Genomic DNA, 19,585 nt, shown 5'->3' with positions numbered 1-19,585 from the left:
CAGCAACACTGAAATTATTTAAATAAATTGAATCAATATTTAATCCAACTGAATATAGCCTAAACCTGTCAGTAACTTTGTATTGGGAGGTTATAGTTAGTGTGTATTCAGGTCAAGTAATGTTAAAGACTAACCTTAATGGCCTTGGACAAAACAAAGTTTAGAAAGACCGCAATGAACGGCCTTAAAGATGAATAGAAAAACACTACTATTTTTGGCAGGGGGAAGTTAACTTTTGAGGGAATAAGGTCAGCCTTGCGTATGCATCGTAAATTTTCAAGGTTAACCAAACTTGGGTAAATAAGTTAAAAATATTCATAGTTGCCACCAGGAATATGTATTTTGTGATGAGATGTACTGAGTGTATAATGCACCTTTTGCTGACCTCGGTAATGTTCACACCTGCCCACCAGAGGCGCCCTCGTGTACACTTCCAGATTAGTTTCTGTGGATCCCTTAATAGGATTATCTACTTACTCGGAAGAACCATAGGGAACGACCACAGTGGAAGGACAACATTTTAGAGTTTACTGCACTGTTAATTGAATAGGGGTTCTTCTTTGCAATAACTCCTTTGGGGTCATTGTAGGGTACCCACAAGTTTTTCCAGAAATGATCATTGAGGTGAGTAACACTCTTCAGCGTTACCCTCTTTATTAAGGATTGTATTTCTATGAATATTTATTCTTGTGTGGTTTGTTAACTTTGGAGCCTCAGCATAGGATTACGCTGTAGACCGCAGAGTAAATGCCTGTATTCCATTGCGGTAGACCGCAGTTAAGGCTTGTTCTTTCTTACTATAGAATTCTACAGAAACACAACACACTGGTAATCATCTCACCATGGCATGCAGTGACAGTGATGAAGGTAAGAGGAAGCTACTGTTGGGGCTGACCTTGTTAAACCATCTCACATGATGCAATATAAATAATACATTCCATACTGAGGTTCAACCCAACACTATCTTATACAGAATACTGTCAAGTGGAGCCTCCTGTTACACCTTGGAGCGACCTTTCTATTGTAGAGCGAGTTGGCCTGAACACGTAAGACAATAACCTGTGTATTGTATCTATCTGGTAATCAATTCTTCAATTTCACTAGTATCCAATTAACGCTTTCAATCTCTGGCAGCACACAAATGTCAGAGGACGAAATCGAGGTAATTCTGATCACTTCAACTTTCACATATTATGATAATACACTTTCCCAACTCCAGTTGACAGTCTCACTCTTAACCCCTGCCTTCTGCAATTCGCCCAGTCCGCCTTTTGCCAGATTACGTTGGCCTTCCGCACGGACCAGTACACCCTGAAACAGAGGCTACAGGCGGAGGAGCGCGCCCGTAACATGGCTGAGGAGAACATAGAGCAGGAGCTGAGCCGAGGGAGAGAGACCCTGGGGGTAAACAGGAGCAGTGAGCAAAGAACGGTTAACGTTGTGTGGGGGGGGATACCTTTGGGCACTGGTGCGGTAGGCCTACTCCTGCTGCAGGTCTGACCTACATGGGAGGGTTGGCACCTGGGGCTCGTTTGTGACAATTTACTTAAGATTTGCACACTTCTTTCCAATTAGAGTCACCTTTGTTAAGAATGCATGTACTCACGGTATCGTTTGAAACGTTGGATAAAATGGTCTACCAGATGGCATGTAATAGGCAAGTGTGTGCGTGCGTGGGTGTCCTGGTAGCCACAGCGCTGCCTGACTATAATATTTGTGACTGTGTTCTGCCAGGACCTTAAGGCTCTTTGCCTGGACATCAGGCGCAGCGCGATCCTACAGAAGCTGGAGCTGTCTCTGGACATCGTGGGTGGGACCGTGGGGCGGATCTCCACCACCGCGGAGCTGCTGGGCTCAGTGCACCAGGTGAACCACAGCCCTCCACACAGGGTCTTCATGTGGTGTCAATGTTGGCGTGTCATAGGATATCTTCAAGGTTTTTGGATGATGAAGGCTGAGTATCTTCCGTAGTTATTGTTTGAACTGAGAAATAAAGAGAGAAAGCTTTTCAGTTTTCAGGAATTGTATCTCCGTTTTTTTGTTCTATGGAATAATTACACATCATAATGAAATGTTTTTCATAATAAATGCTTGTTTATTGAGAGTTTTCGTCAACAACAGTGGACACTACAAATACTATCAACTGACAGCAGCTATCATCCAGTATTGGGTCTCCAACAGAAGCTCCTCATCATTCACTTAATCCATATCACCGTGGTTCAGGGACTCTGGCATCCTGTGTACGCTCTATAGTCACAGGTCCCGCTGGACTCCCTGTTTTTCCAGGAGGCGCGTATCTGCAGAGCGGTGGAGATCATGGTGTCTCACGTGGAGAATCTGAAGAGACGCCACGAACGAGAAGGACTGGAGTTGGAGCAGACCAAGAAGCTGGTCCATCGCATCTCCCGCAGATGCCTCACCGAACCGGGAACCCCTATAGGTCAGCTGAGCTAATGATTCATTCATTTAATTTACATAGCGCTTACCACAGATACATAAATCTATTTACATAGTGTGTGAGTGTATGTGTATGTGTGTGAGTGTATGTTTGTGTGTTTGGGAGGGGAGGGGATGTGACACCTCATCCACTATCAGAGTGTTCTCCCCACACACCGGCTATCACAGAAGAGAGGAGAGGAATGATGAAACTAGCGGATGAGAGACCTGGTGGATGATAAGGGGGACATGTTGGTAGAAGAACCAGTTTGTGTATTTGGCCAGGACATCGGCATTAGCGCCCCAACTTTTTTCTGATGATCTTAAGTGACCGCAGCGAGTCAGGACTCGTTAAACATCTTGTCTGAAAGACAGGCCATTAAAGATATAACAAAGGTCTGAGGGAGGAGCGCTGTTATTGTCCCTCTAACCCTTCTACCAGCACCGTCTGGTCACCAATCCAAGAACCCTGCTCAGCTTCCAGAGAAGTCAGTTTTGCTAGGCAGGTGGAGCTGAAACACACAACGGTGGTTGGAATCATTTGACACCATCTGATTGGCGGCTGTGTTTTTATTTATTTTCCGGCAGATGTTGATGTGATGGAACTCCAAAAGCAGGACCAAAATACCTTCCAGAAGGTACGCTGATGGTGGTTTGACCGTTCCGCCTTTGGTTTCCTCTGCTGTTTTTTTAATAATACTCTTATTTCTCCTCCCTTGAAGTACAATGGCCGCCGTAGGGTCAGCACATCCATCATCACAAAAGAATCCCAGGTAGAGTTTTGTTCTGTTCTCCTCTTTTTGGCCTTAGTGTTGTCTGCTTGGATCGGACACATAAACTACCATTGAGGAAACATAGGCCATGCCCTTGGTGTCACACTTCCAAATGATGAATAGCATTTCCTGAGCTGTCCGCCACCAACACTACTGTCCCGGGTCCTTGGTGTGTCTTAATCTTCCAGTTACAGTTACATGCACATCCTATGTCCATCCTCTCTCCAGGAGAAGAGAAAGCGAGACCTGAAGAAGCAGTTGTCCCTGGGTGATGGACATTCCCCCTCCCCCACCTTCAGCTCTGAGTCCAACTGGTCCGTCGACCAGTACTTGTTGGATGGCAGGTCAGAAAAATCTCTACTACCATCTATCATAAGGCTGATTCAAATGGTTAGATACAGATGTTTATTTTGTTCTAGTCACTGTCTTTATTGTTGCATGACTATTGTGTTTCTGATGTGAGCTGCCGTAATAGCTTTGTTTCCCCTCAGGGATGAATAACGTACCTATCTATCTACATAGCTATCGATCTCTCCATGATGTCAGAGATCCATGTATGACCTATCCACCATTCAATGTTTTCTTCATTCTGATCGCAGGCTGCTCGTGGAGGCAGAAGAGGCTCCTCAGGGGTTGGCCCTGGTCCGACCTGTCCGGAGTCCGTCCCCGCTCCCCGACCATCAGAGTCCTCCACCTCCTCCACCTCCTCCTCCATCCGCAGAAGAAGCAGCCAGGAAGACCCGCAGCAAAAGGTGCCGCTTAAAATAAGAGCGTGAGGCCAGAGGTATTTCAGCTGTTTGACTCATATGTGTGGTCGTGAACGTGATGCACGCTCTTTGTTTACGGCAGTTGTACAGTGGAGACTGTACTGAGGCAGAGACACAGGGGCAGAGCCTCATTCTCAAAGAGGAAGGGAGTCAACCATTTCCGGTCTTCTATAAGCTCGTAAGTATTTTTTTATGTATCCCTGTGAAGAGAAGAGACTTCCTCCTCTTCTATTAGTATATAGAAGTTATTATTATGAGTACATGTTTTGAATGTATGTAAATGTGACAGTCCACAAAACCATGTTATATAGTCCGCCTGTAGATGGCAGCAAACTCGTTGTTTCTCTTTGGTGATTTAATAGCAAAACCCTTCTTCTCCCCAGGCATAGCGCAAAGTTGAGACCATTCCCTCTGGCTCACTGGCTCGTTCGCTCCCGCTGGGCCATCCTCTACGTTGCTCTCCTTCTGATTCTCTGTGCCGCAATGGTGACCCTGTTCTCATAGAAACTTCACAAGTAAATTATTAAATTAATATTTTGAGAATTCCATTAAATTCAGATTTTCTTCTGTGTGGACTATGCATATTCATTCAACTGGAATGAACATCACTGATATACCATGCATAGACATGTATGACAAGAATGAATGCTGACTGAACTACTCTTGCATACCATAGTGCTTCATTCTATAGACTGTATACCATTTATTTAACATTTATTAAATGTCTGTATCACTTATTTAGGTTGCTTTGTCAAGTAGAATTATGAAGCCCTTCATGAGTTAAACTCTAGATGAATTGAAGGGGTGCTTTGAACTCTTAAGCTTCAAACAAGCAAGGCAGAAAATGAGTGAATGCAGTGGGAAAAGGAAACCGGAGATTGACGGAAGGAATGCTTTATGCTTCCACGAGGGCTCCTGTGTTGTGTCTGGTGGAACTCATTTGATTATAACTAGCATGAGTCATATCGGGAACAATACTTTTAATTAATAATGCATATACAAATGTTTTATAAATACATAGGATATAAAAATGATACAATCACTTGGTTAGAAACACCACACCACGGTGCAGTGAACACACCAACACTCCTTCACTCAGTAATAAAAGGCTTAAGATATTAATAGGAATTCATAGTCAGGCCTAATGTTGTTCTTCTCATTTCACATTGTAAAAGGTCTGATTCTTTTTCTTCTTTTGTTAGATTCAGCAAAACATTTCTAAAGTATATTAATATTTACCTTCAGCATTCTTAGCGAGAAGGAACTTTGTTCTTTATTTTTATAATAGATAAATATTGGAATTTAGATTAAAATTATGAATGCTCCTGCAAACCTGCAATATGTGTACCAGCCACATAAAAGGCCCATGAATATACAGTGAGTATATATGATGTCAAAGCCTGTGTGGCACAATTTGGAAAATGCAGAGACAAATGTTGACGATGTTGAGTCACCACAGACATAACATCTATCAGAAAACCAAATCAGAAAATATTGATCAAATAAATTAATCATACTGTAGTTTTAAATAAAGAAATAGGAGCAACAATGTGCTTATCATACCCTCAAAAAGGTTTATCCTTTTTCTTCCTCCGTAAAAAGGATAGTGTCCTGCCACTTTAGGACATACAAACTCTGAGTCCATCGGCTCAATAAATACAGCAATACATAGAAAGGAATACACATAATGGCTCCTAGTTGGTAGCATACTTCAACAGGGATCTCCAGGTTACACCTGACTGACTAATTCAGCATCCTCTTCCACGAACCACTGGACTGGAGTTCCATCAGCCGCCCTCTGGAGGACGACGCTGCCTGAGCCCTGGAACAACAAGATCAGAGCGGTCAGCGACAGTGGTCCATCTCTATGCATGTCTCACGGTGCATCCAACAACACCTTCACATATCCCGATATGCTTTAAAGGTGACAGCTACGAGCCGTTTTGAAAATCTGCCTCTTCCGACATCACTAGTGGGCGTGTTCCCCTATATGTATGACGGATAGATGCGCAATGTTTGCTACGGTCCAGTGGGTAGGCTGGTAGACTGATCTATCCAGCACACATCTAGGTGGACACGCCTACTTGCGATGTCAGAAGAGGCCGATTTTCAAAACGGCTTGTAACGGCCAGATCACACTCACACCTGGTGGTATAATATGGCACCTTTAAGTAAGTTAAAGTGTTCAAGGTAAAGGCGGGACAGTGTTTGGACCCACCTGTTTGTAGGGCGGGGGCTGAGGCGATCCAGGGCCGTTGTTGACCCTCTGGGATCGGCCTAGGCGTTCTCCGGATCCCGGCGGGAACCTCTGGAGCTTATTCCTCTGGTGCCAGGACTTGAGCTCCTCCGACACCACCTCCCGCGGCATGACCGGGCTGCCGTGGCCGGGGTACTCGTTCAGGGATGGGGTGCGGACCAGCCGGGAGTAGGGAGGAGGAGGAGCCTTCATGGCCCTCCCGGCAGAGGAGAACCCTTCCTCCGGCCTGGCTCTCTGCGGCTGGGGGGTCCGACACATGTTGCTCGGAGGGGAAAGCGGGGACTGAAGCGAACGGACGCTCCCACCGTCGACGGAGGCCAGGCTGTTGTAGTTGGAGTTGTTCTTGATGTTGTTCGTGTTGTTGTTCATGTTGTTGTTCACGTGGTTGCCGTTGTTGTTGTTGTTCTTGTAGCTCCCCGGGGGGCCGGCGGCGGGGCCTTTCCCCTGGGCCCCGTAGTGGAAGCCGTAGGGCGGGGGGCAGAGCTTGGGGATCTCGGTGGGGCTTGGTGGGGCTGGCCAGCTCCCGGGGGAGCTGGCCTGAGAGGAGACAGAGTGCTCCGAGCTGCTGTCCTCTGAGCTGGACTGGTAGAGGCGGCGCGGGGAGTAATCCGGAGAGCGCACCATGAAGTCGGCCGCACAGCGGCGCTGGGGCAGCCGGGGGCGGGCCCGGCCCCCCTCCGAGCCCGTGCGCGGCACATCCACCGTCAGCTTGTTCTTAGGAAGCCTTGGGAAAAAGAGATCAATTATTATTAATTAAAGGTTTCGGCAGCATGATGATTTCAACCTTAACACCAACCTTAATTAATTGACCTCATCTATAATCCACATGCCACACTGTCTTGAAATCGGTTATATCTGTCATTAATGTAAAATGATATAGCCTAATTCCAAATATTAGATGGCCTATGTGCAATCCTGCAGCTATTAATCTAACGAGACAACACAATATATCAGCGGGCCGTGATTAGAGGAAGCAGATAGTAGACACAAGCATGGTTCATCCTACATTTAAACAGGTCGGATTAACCAAGCCTATATTTTAGGGCTATTGTTATAGGATCTCAACCAATGATTTGGAACAAGCTGCATCAGCTCATCAGAGTGGAGTCAAGTTAATCTGATTTGCTGCAGGTGATGTCTGTCACGGCATGGCTAAAAATCCACCGCTTACCCTTACATTAACATTTAGGGCATTTAGCAGACGCATTTATCCAAAGCGACTTACAATAAGTACATATGACAGGAGTCGATTTGAGGTAGACTTGCTTAAAGGCAAAAGGCCAGACTCACTTGTGAAAGCTACTGAAAATACTTTGCATGATTTACATTTTCAATGTCAACTCCTTTCCTGGTTACTACTAGACCTACCTGAAGGATTGAGTACTGACTATACACGTGTTGTCTGGTTACTACTAGACCCACCTGAAGGATTGAGTACTGACTATACACGTGTTGTCTGGTTACTACTAGACCCACCTGAAGGATTGAGTACTGACTATACACGTGTTGTCTGGTTACTACTAGACCCACCTGAAGGACTGGGAGTACTGCCTGCGTACGTGCAGCTCCGGGGTGGAGGGGGCGCTGCAGGTGTGGTTGTGCCTCATGGTCAGGCTCTTGATGAACTGGGATGGGAGGATCCTCTCTGGGTAGACCGGGGCCCCGACCGGACTACTGCAACACCACACACAGACGCCAGCAGGCTGGGGGTTAGCGTTGTGCGACACCGTTTGATTGGAATGGAATGGTGGAAGAGATTCAAGGAGTCATCCCACACTGATGAGCTGAGGGATCGCGTAAAAACATTCCTGGAGTCATTGAAAACCAATATGTGGAATTTCCACATATGTTTCCCTAGTTGCTGGTTTGGTTTGATCGGTGGGATGGGGGGGGGCTCGGGGGCTTTACCTCGATCTGCTGCTGCACGGCGACTGAGGCTTTGGGAGCTTCTGGTAGGGCTGGTCCAGACTGGATTCCTTCCACGGAGAGTTCTGGATTGGGGAACGCTCGTGTTCCACTCCGGTCTGGCCTTGGGACTGCTGCAGGGGAAGCGGCTGAAGGGGGTCCAGGTAAGAGGAGCCCCCCGCCGGAGGGTAAAGGGCGTCGGGGGGCTCCATGTCTGAGAAGGACCAATAGAAACACAGAGAGAGAGCGAGGCGGCATTCAATGAGTTCAAAGTGGATCCCTTTGTCTTGTTCCAATCCGATACATAACCCATGCATACATACTGTATACACAAGTACAAGTAGGACTAGAAGACTACGAAACATGCTCACCATCATCCAAAGCCACCACGTCAGAGAGAGAGCTGTCGTCGGACATGCAGGAGTCTGCAGACACAGGAAAGAAAACATCAAATCTTCACTCAAAGCGAATCTCAGTGAAAGACTGGCCTTCTTCACTCGGCAACTGGGACCTGCATGCGGAATAGGCTAGTGGTTAGAACCAAGATGTTCGCGGGGTGACAAGGAACCATCAGGGCACTTTCTCGCCAGAGGGGGGGGCCTCTTCGTGACCCCTCACCTTTCAGGGAGTGGGCCGAGCCTGCGGTCTGAGGGGAGCTGCGCTGGCTCCGGGCCCGCTGCCGGGTCACCGCCTCCTGGAGGTCCTTGAACTTTTTCTCCTCCCGCTTGCACTGCTGCAGGCGGCTCTTCTTCTGCGGCTTGCTGAGGTGGTGTTCCAGGGACAGCCTCCGCGCCGCCTCCAGGATCTGGCTCTGCAGGGCCAGGTCGGCCGCCAGGGAGTGCAGCTCCGGGTCCTGGAGGGGAAGAAGGTACAGTTTGAAACATCCACATCTATCTGCAATGGGCTGCTGGAGCCATAAGTCTGGTGCTACCTATGGGTGTCCTCCTGGTAAATGAACATGACCACAATATCTGCTGTTTGTGTGGGCGTCTTGTAAAGAAGCGTTTTTGTTCTGGTGCTTTACTGTATTTATAAAAAAAAAAAAAAAAGGATAAACTCCTTAATTTGTATTGAGAATGACGCCAAAACATGCAAAAGATGCACACAGCACTGAGACACACAGCCACCTCCAAAGTAAGTAAGTAAGTAAGTAAGTTTTATTTATAGAGCACATTTACACACAGCATACACTGACCAAAGTGCTGTACAATAAGATAAAAATAATAAAAATAATAATGATAATTAAAAATAACAATAATAATAATAATAAATAAAGATAAAAAGTGAAGAAAGTAGATACGTTTTGAAGACGTCAACGGGCATACGAGATGAAAAGTGGAATTTTGGATAGGGGTGAAAGATAAAAACAGTTGATGGCATAAGGACGTAAAATGGAAACGATGGTAATAATGGTGATTGGTAGTCAGGGTAACAAACCTCGCCATCCTGACAGATGAGGCCCTCGTCGAGTTTAAAAGACGCCCCGATGCGTCTCCGAACGCGGGGCGGCTGCTCCTCGGGCATCAGGGGATAGTCTGAGGACAGCTGCCCGGTCAGCTCCTGCCAAACGCAGAGCCTGGATTAGCGGTGCTCTTCATACACTGCCATTACTTCCCCTACTGCTGGGCCACATCTTGTACGTTCATGATTGATTTTCCATGTGCCAAGGATACTTTTAATCCAGAGAAGGACTTCCTACCCTGCAGAGTTATTAGCATTATTATTTTATATTTGTATTTACCCACAGTTATCGGTTCAACAGTGCCTGCGAACTCAGATGAAACGTATAAAGCCAAGTGCAATATATAGAAGATATACATCTATCCATATAGATATTTACATCTATCTAGATCTAGATCTAGTGGTATAGAGGAGCCACGTACTGCCTCTCTGATGCAGAGCTTCCTGAGCTCCAGCAGGCAGATCTCCAGGCTCTGCTCCAGGGCCTGGTGCTTCAGCTTCAGGGCTCTGGTGTGGGTGCTCACATCCTTCTGCGGCGTGCTGGGGCTGTCGGGCCCTGGGGGGGAGGAGAGAAAATGTTGTGTCCATTTTAAGGTTAACCACAGTATTGTCTTGAGCAGCATGATCAGCCATACTTGTTTAAAAAGAATGGCGATCACAAAAAGGAGGTATATTATATTGCAGCCATTGGCATATAGTTATTATTTATAGATTTACATCAATCATTTATAGTTTAAGTTGGCAATGTTAAAACTAATTGTTCTTGAATTGACTGTACCCTCATTGAACCTGTTAAATGGTGACACAGTGTTACATCCGTTATAGAGTCCTAAAAGGTTGTTTGTTGAGGAGTGTTCCTACCAGAATGCACAATTATCCCACTATCGGTGTCACTGACGTCCGTGTCTTTGCTCTCGATGGCCGTCATGGTCACTTTCTCTGCAGATTCACAGACAATGTGCCTGTTGAAGGAGAGTGATCCCTTGGTTAAAACAAGTCACACTACTGTGAGAGAAAGCGCGGCTTCTGCCCAAAATGACTTCCCCAAGGAATACCCCCTCCCCCGCCCCCCACCTCTTCTAAAGTCAATCCATGGCGGGTGTCCTTTCACACGCTTATCTATGCAGCCATCACCCTCCTCCTTCCCCCCCCCCCCCCCCCTCCCGGGGGCCAGCACTCCCCTGGCTCACAATAGGCAGCAGGCCCCCGCGCTTGACTCGGCACATGTGCAGGGGTTAATCCGGAGCGGGGTGCCATGGCGACAGGGGCAGGGCGGCGGCTGCCAAGGGGGTAGTGTGTCGCTGCAAGGCACCCGGGGTGGGGGGCTGGTTTAAAGAACCCAGTCTCAGAAAAGAAAAGCAGATGGCAGTGGGAGTCGTCGTCGCCCCCCCCCCCCCCCCCCCACCAACCCCGCCTTCGTGCTGTGCACCTGTCTCTCTACTCTCCACCCGGCACACCCTCCTCCATCCCCATCCATTCAACCAGTGTTCGGCCAGGCCTCTGGGGGGCTTTTGAAGTGGAAGAATGTCTCAATGCAGGCCTTGTCCCCCCCCCCCCCCCCAGCAGCAGCAGGCGCACACACACACACACACACACACACACACACACACACACACACACACACACACACACACACACACACACACACACACACACACACACACACACACACACACACACACACACACAGGCTCCATGCTGATTCATCTTCCATGACGCCAGCTTTTACCACAACAACAAAAAACTAAAAACACTAAATAGACCACAGCTCATATTTATGACCCCATCCGTCTTTCAGTCTCTTTTCATTCTCACGGTAAATACAAGAGTAAACAAAGGGTGTTGACACCACGGCAGAAGGAAAACAGCAACAACAACAACAAAATGGAGATACGTTTTTGATTTTAAGTAGGCCAGACTTTGCCTAAAGAATAACAGAATACCTTCCAGAAAGTAGACCATCCTCTCTTCGCCCGATTTTTCCACAACTCGTTTGTTTGTGAACTTGCACGTCGTCTCTCCACTCTCAGACTCTCTGACAACATTTCCGAGGATCACAAGAGACTGCTTAAGCTCAACTTAATAACATGATTACAAGATATTTTTAGCTTCCTCTCTGAGGCCATCAATAGCAAGGCCTCTCAGACTGGAAAGTACCAAACAGCCCAGATTTGATCATATACACGATGTAGCCTTCTGACACACATCCACCAAAAACCTCAACAAATATGTGTTGTTGTCTATTGTCTCCTGCCCTTTGTTTACAGAGGGAGATCACTGTCTTTTCCTGTGAAGGCCCAGGAAGGAACACACTGGGCCCATGTGGTAAAGGGCACCTCCTTTGAAAGTGGGATGATGTGATGAAATCACCCAGAGGCATGGCCCATTCACCACAGTTCTCGACTCACTCATGTGAACTGATCTGAGCTGTTTTTTGCAGCCACCAGCACAATGAGGAACAGGCGGCTCGACTGTGCGATGCTTTAGTCAAAGCATGTCCAACAAAAGCCCTGTATCCGCCACCCGGTCCTGCTAATCTGCTGTGGGCATGAGATCTGCTGACACACCTCTGGCTTCAGCAGGAGCATCGCTGCTGCTACTGTTGTTGTTTTAGGCCAGTCCTGGGTTCGTATGAAGACAGGGCTGTATAGATATAGACATAGGGAGTTAAGGGAGAGAGATTGAGAACCTTGGTGTAGGTAAAGGGGCCTGAGCTGGGGAACTTCATGAAAAAACCAAAACCTGAAAGGCATCAACAGGAATTCCTTCCTGCAGGCAGGGTAACGTGAAATCGTACCCATGTTGCGCTCTCTATTACTCTCTCAAGACTTTAACAATGTTGTGGTCAGACTTCTACTGTGCTGACTAAATGGTTGTGTTGGGCTTTAGCGCAGGCGTTGCCAGAAACTTCTAAACCATTGTCTTCATAGGAGTGCAGTGGAGAGAGAATACTGCGGGGAGGGCAGAACCAAAAGAGTTCTGCAGAAAACAAACAGGAACAGCCCATTTCCTGAATATCTAGCCACTGATGCCATCTCCCGAGTCCCTATCACCAAATAGACACAACTTTGTTGCTGTTGTCCAAACATGTTAATCGCTGCCTCTTTGATCACCGCTCACAAGAAGCTATATAGCAACAAACGAATGTCGATGACGATCGAGGAGGATGAAGATGATGAAGATGATGAGGAGGATGGCCCACCCTCGCGGCTCGGCAGACCATGAAAACGAAGCATCTGCGGAAGCTGGCGTTTATGGCAGAGAGATTACGGTGTGGATCCACTGTCTCCCAGACTTCCCCCACCACCCTTTCCCATGAGGCCGCTGGAGTTGGGATCCCCTGGAATGCTGCCACCACTTTGCTCATTATCGCTGTGGTCGATACTGGAATTACCAACAGGGACCAGTCGAGCCTCGGAAACAGGCAGGGGAGGCTCGAAAAACCCGGCTGAGGCCTATGCGAACCCTGTAATTAAGATTCTCCAGTGAATGCTGATTCTATGGAAGAAACCAAACCACTTTATAGTGTGCCTTATTTCAGAGACTGGTGGGGAGTCAAAATCCATTCAGCAAAATAGGTCCACTCTGGACACAGTGTTGGGGCACGGCAGGAAACCCAGACCAACGTGTGAGAGAGAAAAACATATTGTGTTCCCAGAGCACGTCACTGGGGTCTGGTCATAGCTAGAAATAGTACTGCTAAACAATGAACTGAAACACAGGGTAAAATATGCATACAGTGATAAGGGCAGTTTAGCAGCTTTGTTTTGTATTAAATGTCAAACTCTTAAAAGAATACAGCTTCTCAGCACTGCTATGCCTGGACTTTGCTTCCGTGCGATCAGGAATCAGGAGACAATGCAGAGAATAATAAAGCCCACACCAGCCTCTTGTTAGTCAGTGGAGGCCATATGCTGGCCAGACACATTCACAGCCCACAGACAACGTAAATACAGAGGGCCAAAGAGATGCGTCATTGTTCTCCATAAGGTTTAGGACCGGGCATTATGACAGCTAGGTCCAGAGGGCACTGAACGGTCACGCATCCAACTCACTTTTTCTTTGTTTTTACTTAGGTTTTTAATGTTTGATTAGACATTAGACATTCTTAATACGCATTCACCACATCTTTATTTATTTATTGCTCGAACCCACGAGTCGTTGATACAATATATCCGGAAAAATGACTAACCAGCAGTCCAGGAATTATGATTCAGAGGGAAATCTCATTTTTAATGTTAGTCCTACCACCGCATAAGCCTACATGTGAACGCAACATCTTCTGAAAAGTTAGCAAACTAGGTTGAGGCAAGTTTTATCATATCAAGCTAGGTCAGAAATATGTAGTAGTATGGCGTGGACTTACCTCGATTGTGTTTTACTGATTTTCTCAATGTTAGAGGCGAAGCATCTCTTCGGGAAGCTGGAGTTGTGACTTTCTCAAGTCAGACGTGAGTGGGTAGGCCAATGAAGTGGGCGTTGCGTTTGCTACATCTATCCCAGACTATACCAACATTTCCAAAAAAGGGGTGGAGTAATTTCCGAAAATAGTTAGCTGAAACACTGCTTCTGATTGGAACATCCGTGAAACACAAATATCTAAAAGCAAATAACATGCATGTGATCCAGTTTTTTTTTTGCAATTACCGGTTGTCCCTGATCGTCTATCGTTTTTTGCCTCTCTGAAAAAAGACCTCCCAGTGCAAATGGGTTGGTCCGACAGTACTTTCTCTCCGGACGGCGGAGTCGGACACCCTCTGCATATTGACAGCAGCACGCGACGCACTGTGGGCCATGGTGGGTGGGGGGTGTTTGAATAGAGGGCAGAAGAAAGGCCCGAGGGAGAGTTTTGGTTAATGCGAGAGTGGGGGACAGCTGGCGGGTGGTGAAGCCCGCAAACCTAAACAACATGTCACTTGGCTACGCGAAAAACTCTTTTTAGGACCACCATATCCAGTTGTCTTCATCCGAGTATTTACCTCTAGCCTTCTATCTTTTGGTTTATCAGAACTCGGCTAGATGGGTCTTGGGTATCTTAACCAGGGCCCTAGGGAAGGCCTGCTCAATACAGCCGTCTCCAGATGGCCTGCTTTCATTCTCGTCCCGTGATGGAATGAAAAGATCAGCTAATTAAACAGAGAGACCCATATCCATCTGAATGACCCTTGTGAGTCTGGAAGGAGGACACTTCTGAGAGATCTGCGATCGATTCTCACAGTTCAATTGTTTTCAATATTACGCCCCAAATCTTCATCAACTTAATTAACACAGCACACGGACGCTAGAATCACACATACAAAGAACAACGTTTATTTCGTTGGAATTTTCATACAATGCTCGTTCAAAGACTTGGCCTCTGTCATTAAGCAGAGTTAGAAGTTACAAATTCAGCATACATTGCAATAACATGACCCTTGCAAGAAACAAACAAAACAGCAGTACCCCACTGCCATAAACCAAGAAACACCATAAGACACCATTGATAATAAACATCTAAAATATAGTATGCATAACACCTAACGGAAGTAACACCATCAAGCCATCATCAGAAAATAAAAATGGGATACTACCATAATCGAGAGGATTTAAGTAAATCATACATGTATCCATCCTCTAATTACAACATCCCCTAAATATGAAGATCCTGCATGGTGTGCGTTACAATTCATTCTCTATCAAATACTTTTCAATAGCAACACCAGCCTCCGACTGTTCCAGGCTGGGCGGTAAGGTGACTACAGGCCTGCTGTGGTTGGGGAGAGGCTTCAGGGATTGGTGGGCTCCATCACACCCGAGAGGTCAGCTGTTTTGGTGCGCCGCAGTTTTCTCCTCACCACGACAAACTCAGGGATCTTCTCCTGGTCCTCCCGCCTCCTGATCTCCTCCTGCTCATACTGAAAACCCAACCAACACACACACACACACACACACACACACACACACACACACACACACACACACACACACACACACACACCGTCAACAACGACCAGTCTGAGAAAGAGGCATAAAAACACAAGGGGCTCTTTTCAAGACACGGATCTCGCTGAAATTGCCAAGCTCCTGCCATATGTCCCTGGGCTATGGCAGGTTTATCTAGTGGACCTCAGTGTGTGTGCTGACCTCTTGCAGCTTCTGCTGCCTCTTGCGGAGCTCCTTCTCCAGGTCTGAGGGCCTGCGCTGAGCCTGCTCCTCCTCTCTGGTGAGCTCCAGTCTCCTCTGCTCCAGCACTCTCTTCAGCTCAGGCTTCTCCTCAAGCACCAGGCCTCTACAGAGTGAAACAACATTGTCATCAACAACAAAACAACAGCCCATTCACAGACTCCAGACAATAATTCACCTCCACAAAAACCATGCTCGCTTGTGCGATTTGGCGCACTTGTCAATCACTGGATGCATTCATGTGGGATGTCAGGAGATATTGGCTTGAGGGAGTGTCTGGTGCAGGTCCGACCTTTTGTGACTGAGCAGAAGCTCTCTGTGTAGATCCTGGTGGCTGGGAGTCTCCACAATAGATCCATTCAGCTTCCTTGGCTGACTCAGCTCTGCACTGTCGCTGTTTGTTGAATACGGATGGGTCACAAACAAATGACTCTCTGAGGAACACACAGAAGATGATTTAGGTGAAATGATCTGCTTTATTTTTTTAAGCTAATTGGGTTTGATCAAATTGTGTTTGGATAACTTTTATTGCATCATTGATAACATATATACCAACATGAAAGATACTTAACATTTTTCTAACAAATATGACTTCAACCAATATTCTCAGAAAGTGACTTCAGTAACTATATCCTTTAGATATAGGGAAAATGTTTTTAATTGTCAGTAGTTTGCCAATTTTTTGTTTGGCATTTAAGGAACCTCACCAATATACCTTTTTTGTTGTGTCCAAATGCTGGCCTCTGATAAAAAAATAAAATAAAAAAGGAGAAAAGCTTGTTTTATTTTAAACATCTGACCAGTTATATTTAAACAATGCAAAATATAATAAACAATTAAACAAGCTGTGTTATTCCTGGGGAACCTGTATTAATTCTGCTTACTCTTCATTGACCTGACCTGACTGACCTGAACGTAAATACGAGCTACAAGGAGAGGTAACTGCTAAAGCAGGATGGTGAGTTTACTAATATGACAAGACCCAGGTGACAAAGGACCAAATAGTAAGTATACAACTTACTATTTGGTCCTATCTTATATTTTTGACCCTTTTGTATGCGATAATTTATCTTCATCACAGGCTTCTTCGTTGACACAAAGTTGAAACCAGAGAACCAAAGCTTTCCTTAAAAAACGTGAATAGGATGCAGATCGGGTTCGGCAAAAGCACAGATGGTAAACTGTTGTTTTGACTAGACATGGTAAAGGCAACCCATCTTATGTCAAGCATGATACCAATACCAAACCAATTTCAATTGGGAAATCCTACCCCATCATACATGGTGGTCACATAGCATAACAATAATAAAGCCCTCCATTCTTCTGGGTTGCGTATCTGCATTATTAGGATTGTGACCTCTGCTCTGCCTGTTTTCCTGGCTATGTTGTCGTGTCCCTACCCGCCCCCAGGGCTGATTTGTGCCTAGAGCTTAAATTAGTAGTGTGGTTCTAATCTATGGTGGGAATTTTACTGTGACTTTATACTGTTATCTTTCTCTCGGGTCCGGGTCTGGAATTATGCATGACCGCCTTCTCAAATGCAATGCTGCCAAATAATCCCTGCAGGTTTGTGTGAATATTATTGACATTATCTTTCACATAATATAAAATAACTTATTGTTGTATTTTATGTTGCCTATGTCCGTTGCACATGTCTGGAAAAAAACAGAGTGAAAGTCCATATGTGTAAAGCAGATCTGGCCGAGCATATGGTTGACCTACATTGGAAACAAATGCACAAATTGACAATCTGAAGTGGACTATAAAGAATAATAAAAAACAAATCATAATAATATTGCATGGTTAACCTCAACCATCACAATCTGGCATATTATTGTGTTCGTCTAACAAACATACAACAGTGGTTTGGATTTGTTGCTTTATGAGACATTAAAGCCAGTAACGCCTCATATTACCAACATTATTAGTCTATCAATCTCTTCTATGTCAACAAGATATAATAGTAGCTCTACTGAAGTCCCACTGTGATCCACAGAGAACCCCCCCCCCCCCTAAAAACTCACTTTCCTAGCACTGGAGCCCTCCATGGTAGGATGACTAAGGTCCACAGGTGTTTATCCTGCAGCTGCTCTTTTGGTTAATAGTCCATCGTTAAAAGCAGTGCACCTCACACACAGTCTCCTCTTTCTTTCTTCCCAGTGGCAGCAATGTCGCACGTAGTTCTGGTAATGAACCAGAGCCGTAGTTGTTATCAATAGTTGTAGTAGACATGGGCTGAAATCTCATTAAGACGTTTAAGATTACCTCACAAGTCCCCTGCAGCACGGGATGTCGGATTAACTAATTAGCCAGGACACAAATGCTGCTTTCTACCAAGATTGTCACCGGTACAAATACCATAGTCTTTCCCTGAGCCATTAAAACATGCCTTACAGTCTAGCAGTCTGAAATATATAGTGCAGAGAAATATGTTAGGCTAATAACTCCTCTCCTCAAGAATTATAAACACTCCATTGTTTGCTCTATATTTAGTGCTTTATATTTACAGTTTTATTCAGTCAGAATGTTTTTCAAGAATATCCACACACAACGTCCTTCTGGTCATTTTAAGAATTATGAGAACCCAAATGACAAACATTCAATTCATGAGCCGTCCATGACCTCATGGGGGCGATCTCTTCTGAAAGGCTATCTACTTTATAGGTCACGGTTGATCTCGTGCGTCACGTCTGGACATTAGAGACTGACAAAGTTGTATGGGAGTCAATGGAACTAAGTTAAAAAAGTTTCAATTTCAGTCTGAATCACGATTAAATGCACCTGAAAGGTTTTGTCCACACATATATATTTTTAAGGGTAAAAATATACATATTTAAAAATAGGGAGCATTAAACCGCAGGATTACATTTGACGACACTATTTTCAATCAATGGGTAGCCAATTAGACTAATCAGTTTCTGTATTTGTATGTACGTACACAGTTGCATGCCATTTTTTTTTCAAATTAGAATATTTATTGATTTGAAATGAGGTTAATTTCATGAATAATAAATCTAAATCCAATTGTTTTAGATTTAGCTCCGAAGACTGCTGTGCTATGCAACCTTTTCCTTTGCAAGGATCCATGCTTGACGCTAGAGGTTGGCGAGACGAAGCCACTCTATGCTCCTCTTTTCGGTAAATATTATTGCCCTCCAAACCAGTAGGTGGCATAAATGCATTGATGCAATTGATCAATGCATTGCTAGATCGCAACCGGAAGTTCCGGGGCATGGTCTATAAATAGAATAACCTGAGCGTTGTTTAACATTCGTGCGGGAGTGAATGGTGTATGCTGTGTTGCGGTGTCTGTCTGTATGTCTGTATGTCTGTGAGAGCGTAAATGAGTGCTTTTGTTTGTCTCTATGTATTTAAAACCTACACACTGATCTTATTTGATCGACCCGGATTCAGCCTTGGTCCGACGTCGAGATGATAAAACGATGCTTGCTAGCCTCTAAGGCGATGTGCGTACGAGATCCAAACTCCAGGGCTTCCACACGAAGTTGTGGTCAGACGTGATGATTTGATCAGATATACTAGTCTTGAGTGGACTTGACTAATCCTCAAGTTTCACAACAGACCATGAGTATAGAAGCGATTCTGATCTAACCACAGTCTGAGGAAGTCCTGCTTATTTTTGACTTGTTAGTTCTCTGAAACTACGAGGCAGCTTTAATTCATCTCATCCGAAACTACGTTTTCCAAACCAAGGATCGGAAAGACAAAGGCCTCAGTGAAAAGGCGTCAACGTCTTTCGGTCCTCCGTTAAAAGGATCAACAGAAAACGAATGTCGGCTTAATGTCTTTGTTGAGTACAAGAA

At 45.6% G+C, this 19,585-nt stretch overlaps 3 protein-coding genes and 1 non-coding gene across 7 annotated transcripts; 2 read left to right on the top strand and 2 right to left on the bottom strand.

Moving 5' to 3' along the window:
- The first annotated feature begins 31 nt into the window (after positions 1-31).
- si:ch211-163l21.11 (inositol 1,4,5-triphosphate receptor associated 2) lies at positions 32-4,551 on the top strand. Its single transcript, XM_060050990.1, has 13 exons — positions 32-624; positions 804-867; positions 974-1,046; positions 1,135-1,162; positions 1,264-1,404; positions 1,735-1,866; positions 2,287-2,440; positions 3,025-3,074; positions 3,159-3,209; positions 3,438-3,553; positions 3,809-3,961; positions 4,059-4,154; positions 4,360-4,551. Exons 1-13 carry the CDS (start codon positions 613-615, stop codon positions 4,478-4,480), a joined length of 1,191 nt encoding a protein of 396 aa, XP_059906973.1. The 5' UTR covers positions 32-612; the 3' UTR covers positions 4,481-4,551.
- Positions 4,552-4,941: 390 nt separating this feature from the next.
- inavaa (innate immunity activator a) lies at positions 4,942-14,096 on the bottom strand. 2 transcript variants are annotated; one of them, XM_060050921.1, is made up of 10 exons: positions 13,966-14,096; positions 10,461-10,561; positions 10,022-10,155; positions 9,576-9,698; positions 8,757-8,991; positions 8,510-8,563; positions 8,142-8,352; positions 7,764-7,907; positions 6,195-6,957; positions 4,942-5,798 (listed from the first exon to the last, which is right to left on the bottom strand). In XM_060050921.1, the coding sequence occupies exons 2-10, from the start codon at positions 10,525-10,527 to the stop codon at positions 5,706-5,708; spliced, it is 1,824 nt and encodes a 607-aa protein (XP_059906904.1). In that variant the 5' UTR covers positions 10,528-10,561; positions 13,966-14,096; the 3' UTR covers positions 4,942-5,705. The 2 variants fall into 2 exon arrangements, with proteins under 2 accessions (XP_059906904.1, XP_059906913.1); XM_060050930.1 differs by lacking the exon at positions 13,966-14,096 and adding an exon at positions 11,543-13,177.
- Positions 14,097-14,886: 790 nt separating this feature from the next.
- Positions 14,887-18,034, bottom strand: zgc:195245 (uncharacterized protein LOC565483 homolog). Of its 3 annotated transcripts, none has more exons than XM_060050789.1 (5): positions 17,786-18,021; positions 16,477-16,504; positions 16,054-16,195; positions 15,723-15,867; positions 14,887-15,493 (listed from the first exon to the last, which is right to left on the bottom strand). In XM_060050789.1, the coding sequence occupies exons 1-5, from the start codon at positions 17,807-17,809 to the stop codon at positions 15,365-15,367; spliced, it is 468 nt and encodes a 155-aa protein (XP_059906772.1). In that variant the 5' UTR covers positions 17,810-18,021; the 3' UTR covers positions 14,887-15,364. The 3 variants fall into 3 exon arrangements, with proteins under 3 accessions (XP_059906772.1, XP_059906765.1, XP_059906779.1); XM_060050782.1 differs by having other exon boundaries at positions 17,889-18,019; XM_060050796.1 differs by having other exon boundaries at positions 15,479-15,593; positions 17,889-18,034.
- A 994-nt stretch (positions 18,035-19,028) lies between these two features.
- On the top strand, positions 19,029-19,373 carry LOC132467855 (small Cajal body-specific RNA 2). The gene has a single exon (XR_009528105.1). It is a non-coding gene; the product is annotated as a small Cajal body-specific RNA 2 (non-coding RNA).
- Positions 19,374-19,585: the final 212 nt, after the last annotated feature.

This window comes from Gadus macrocephalus, chromosome 1, assembly GCF_031168955.1.
Source record: "Gadus macrocephalus chromosome 1, ASM3116895v1".
In the NCBI taxonomy this organism is placed as follows: Eukaryota; Metazoa; Chordata; class Actinopteri; order Gadiformes; family Gadidae; genus Gadus; species Gadus macrocephalus.
This window is presented reverse-complemented; position numbering and strand designations above follow the sequence as displayed.

Excerpts from the sequence above, each read along its gene's own strand:
- si:ch211-163l21.11 (XM_060050990.1), top strand. Across the intron at positions 868-973 it reads ATGCAGTGACAGTGATGAAG|AATACTGTCAAGTGGAGCCT; the intron begins GTAAGAGGAAGC and ends TATCTTATACAG. Across the intron at positions 1,047-1,134 it reads GAGCGAGTTGGCCTGAACAC|CACACAAATGTCAGAGGACG; the intron begins GTAAGACAATAA and ends AATCTCTGGCAG.
- inavaa (XM_060050921.1), bottom strand. The coding sequence starts at position 10,527 with ATGACGGCCATCGAGAGCAAAGACACGGACGTCAGTGACACCGATAGT. Across the intron at positions 8,564-8,756 it reads CTCGGCCCACTCCCTGAAAG|ACTCCTGCATGTCCGACGAC; the intron begins GTGAGGGGTCAC and ends CTGTGTCTGCAG. Across the intron at positions 8,353-8,509 it reads CGTGGTGGCTTTGGATGATG|ACATGGAGCCCCCCGACGCC; the intron begins GTGAGCATGTTT and ends GGTCCTTCTCAG.
- zgc:195245 (XM_060050782.1), bottom strand. The coding sequence starts at position 18,008 with ATGAGATTTCAGCCCATGTCTACTACAACTATTGATAACAACTACGGC. Across the intron at positions 16,196-16,476 it reads ATTTGGACACAACAAAAAAG|AGAGTCATTTGTTTGTGACC; the intron begins GTATATTGGTGA and ends TGTGTTCCTCAG. Across the intron at positions 15,494-15,722 it reads GGCAGCAGAAGCTGCAAGAG|TATGAGCAGGAGGAGATCAG; the intron begins GTCAGCACACAC and ends TTGGGTTTTCAG.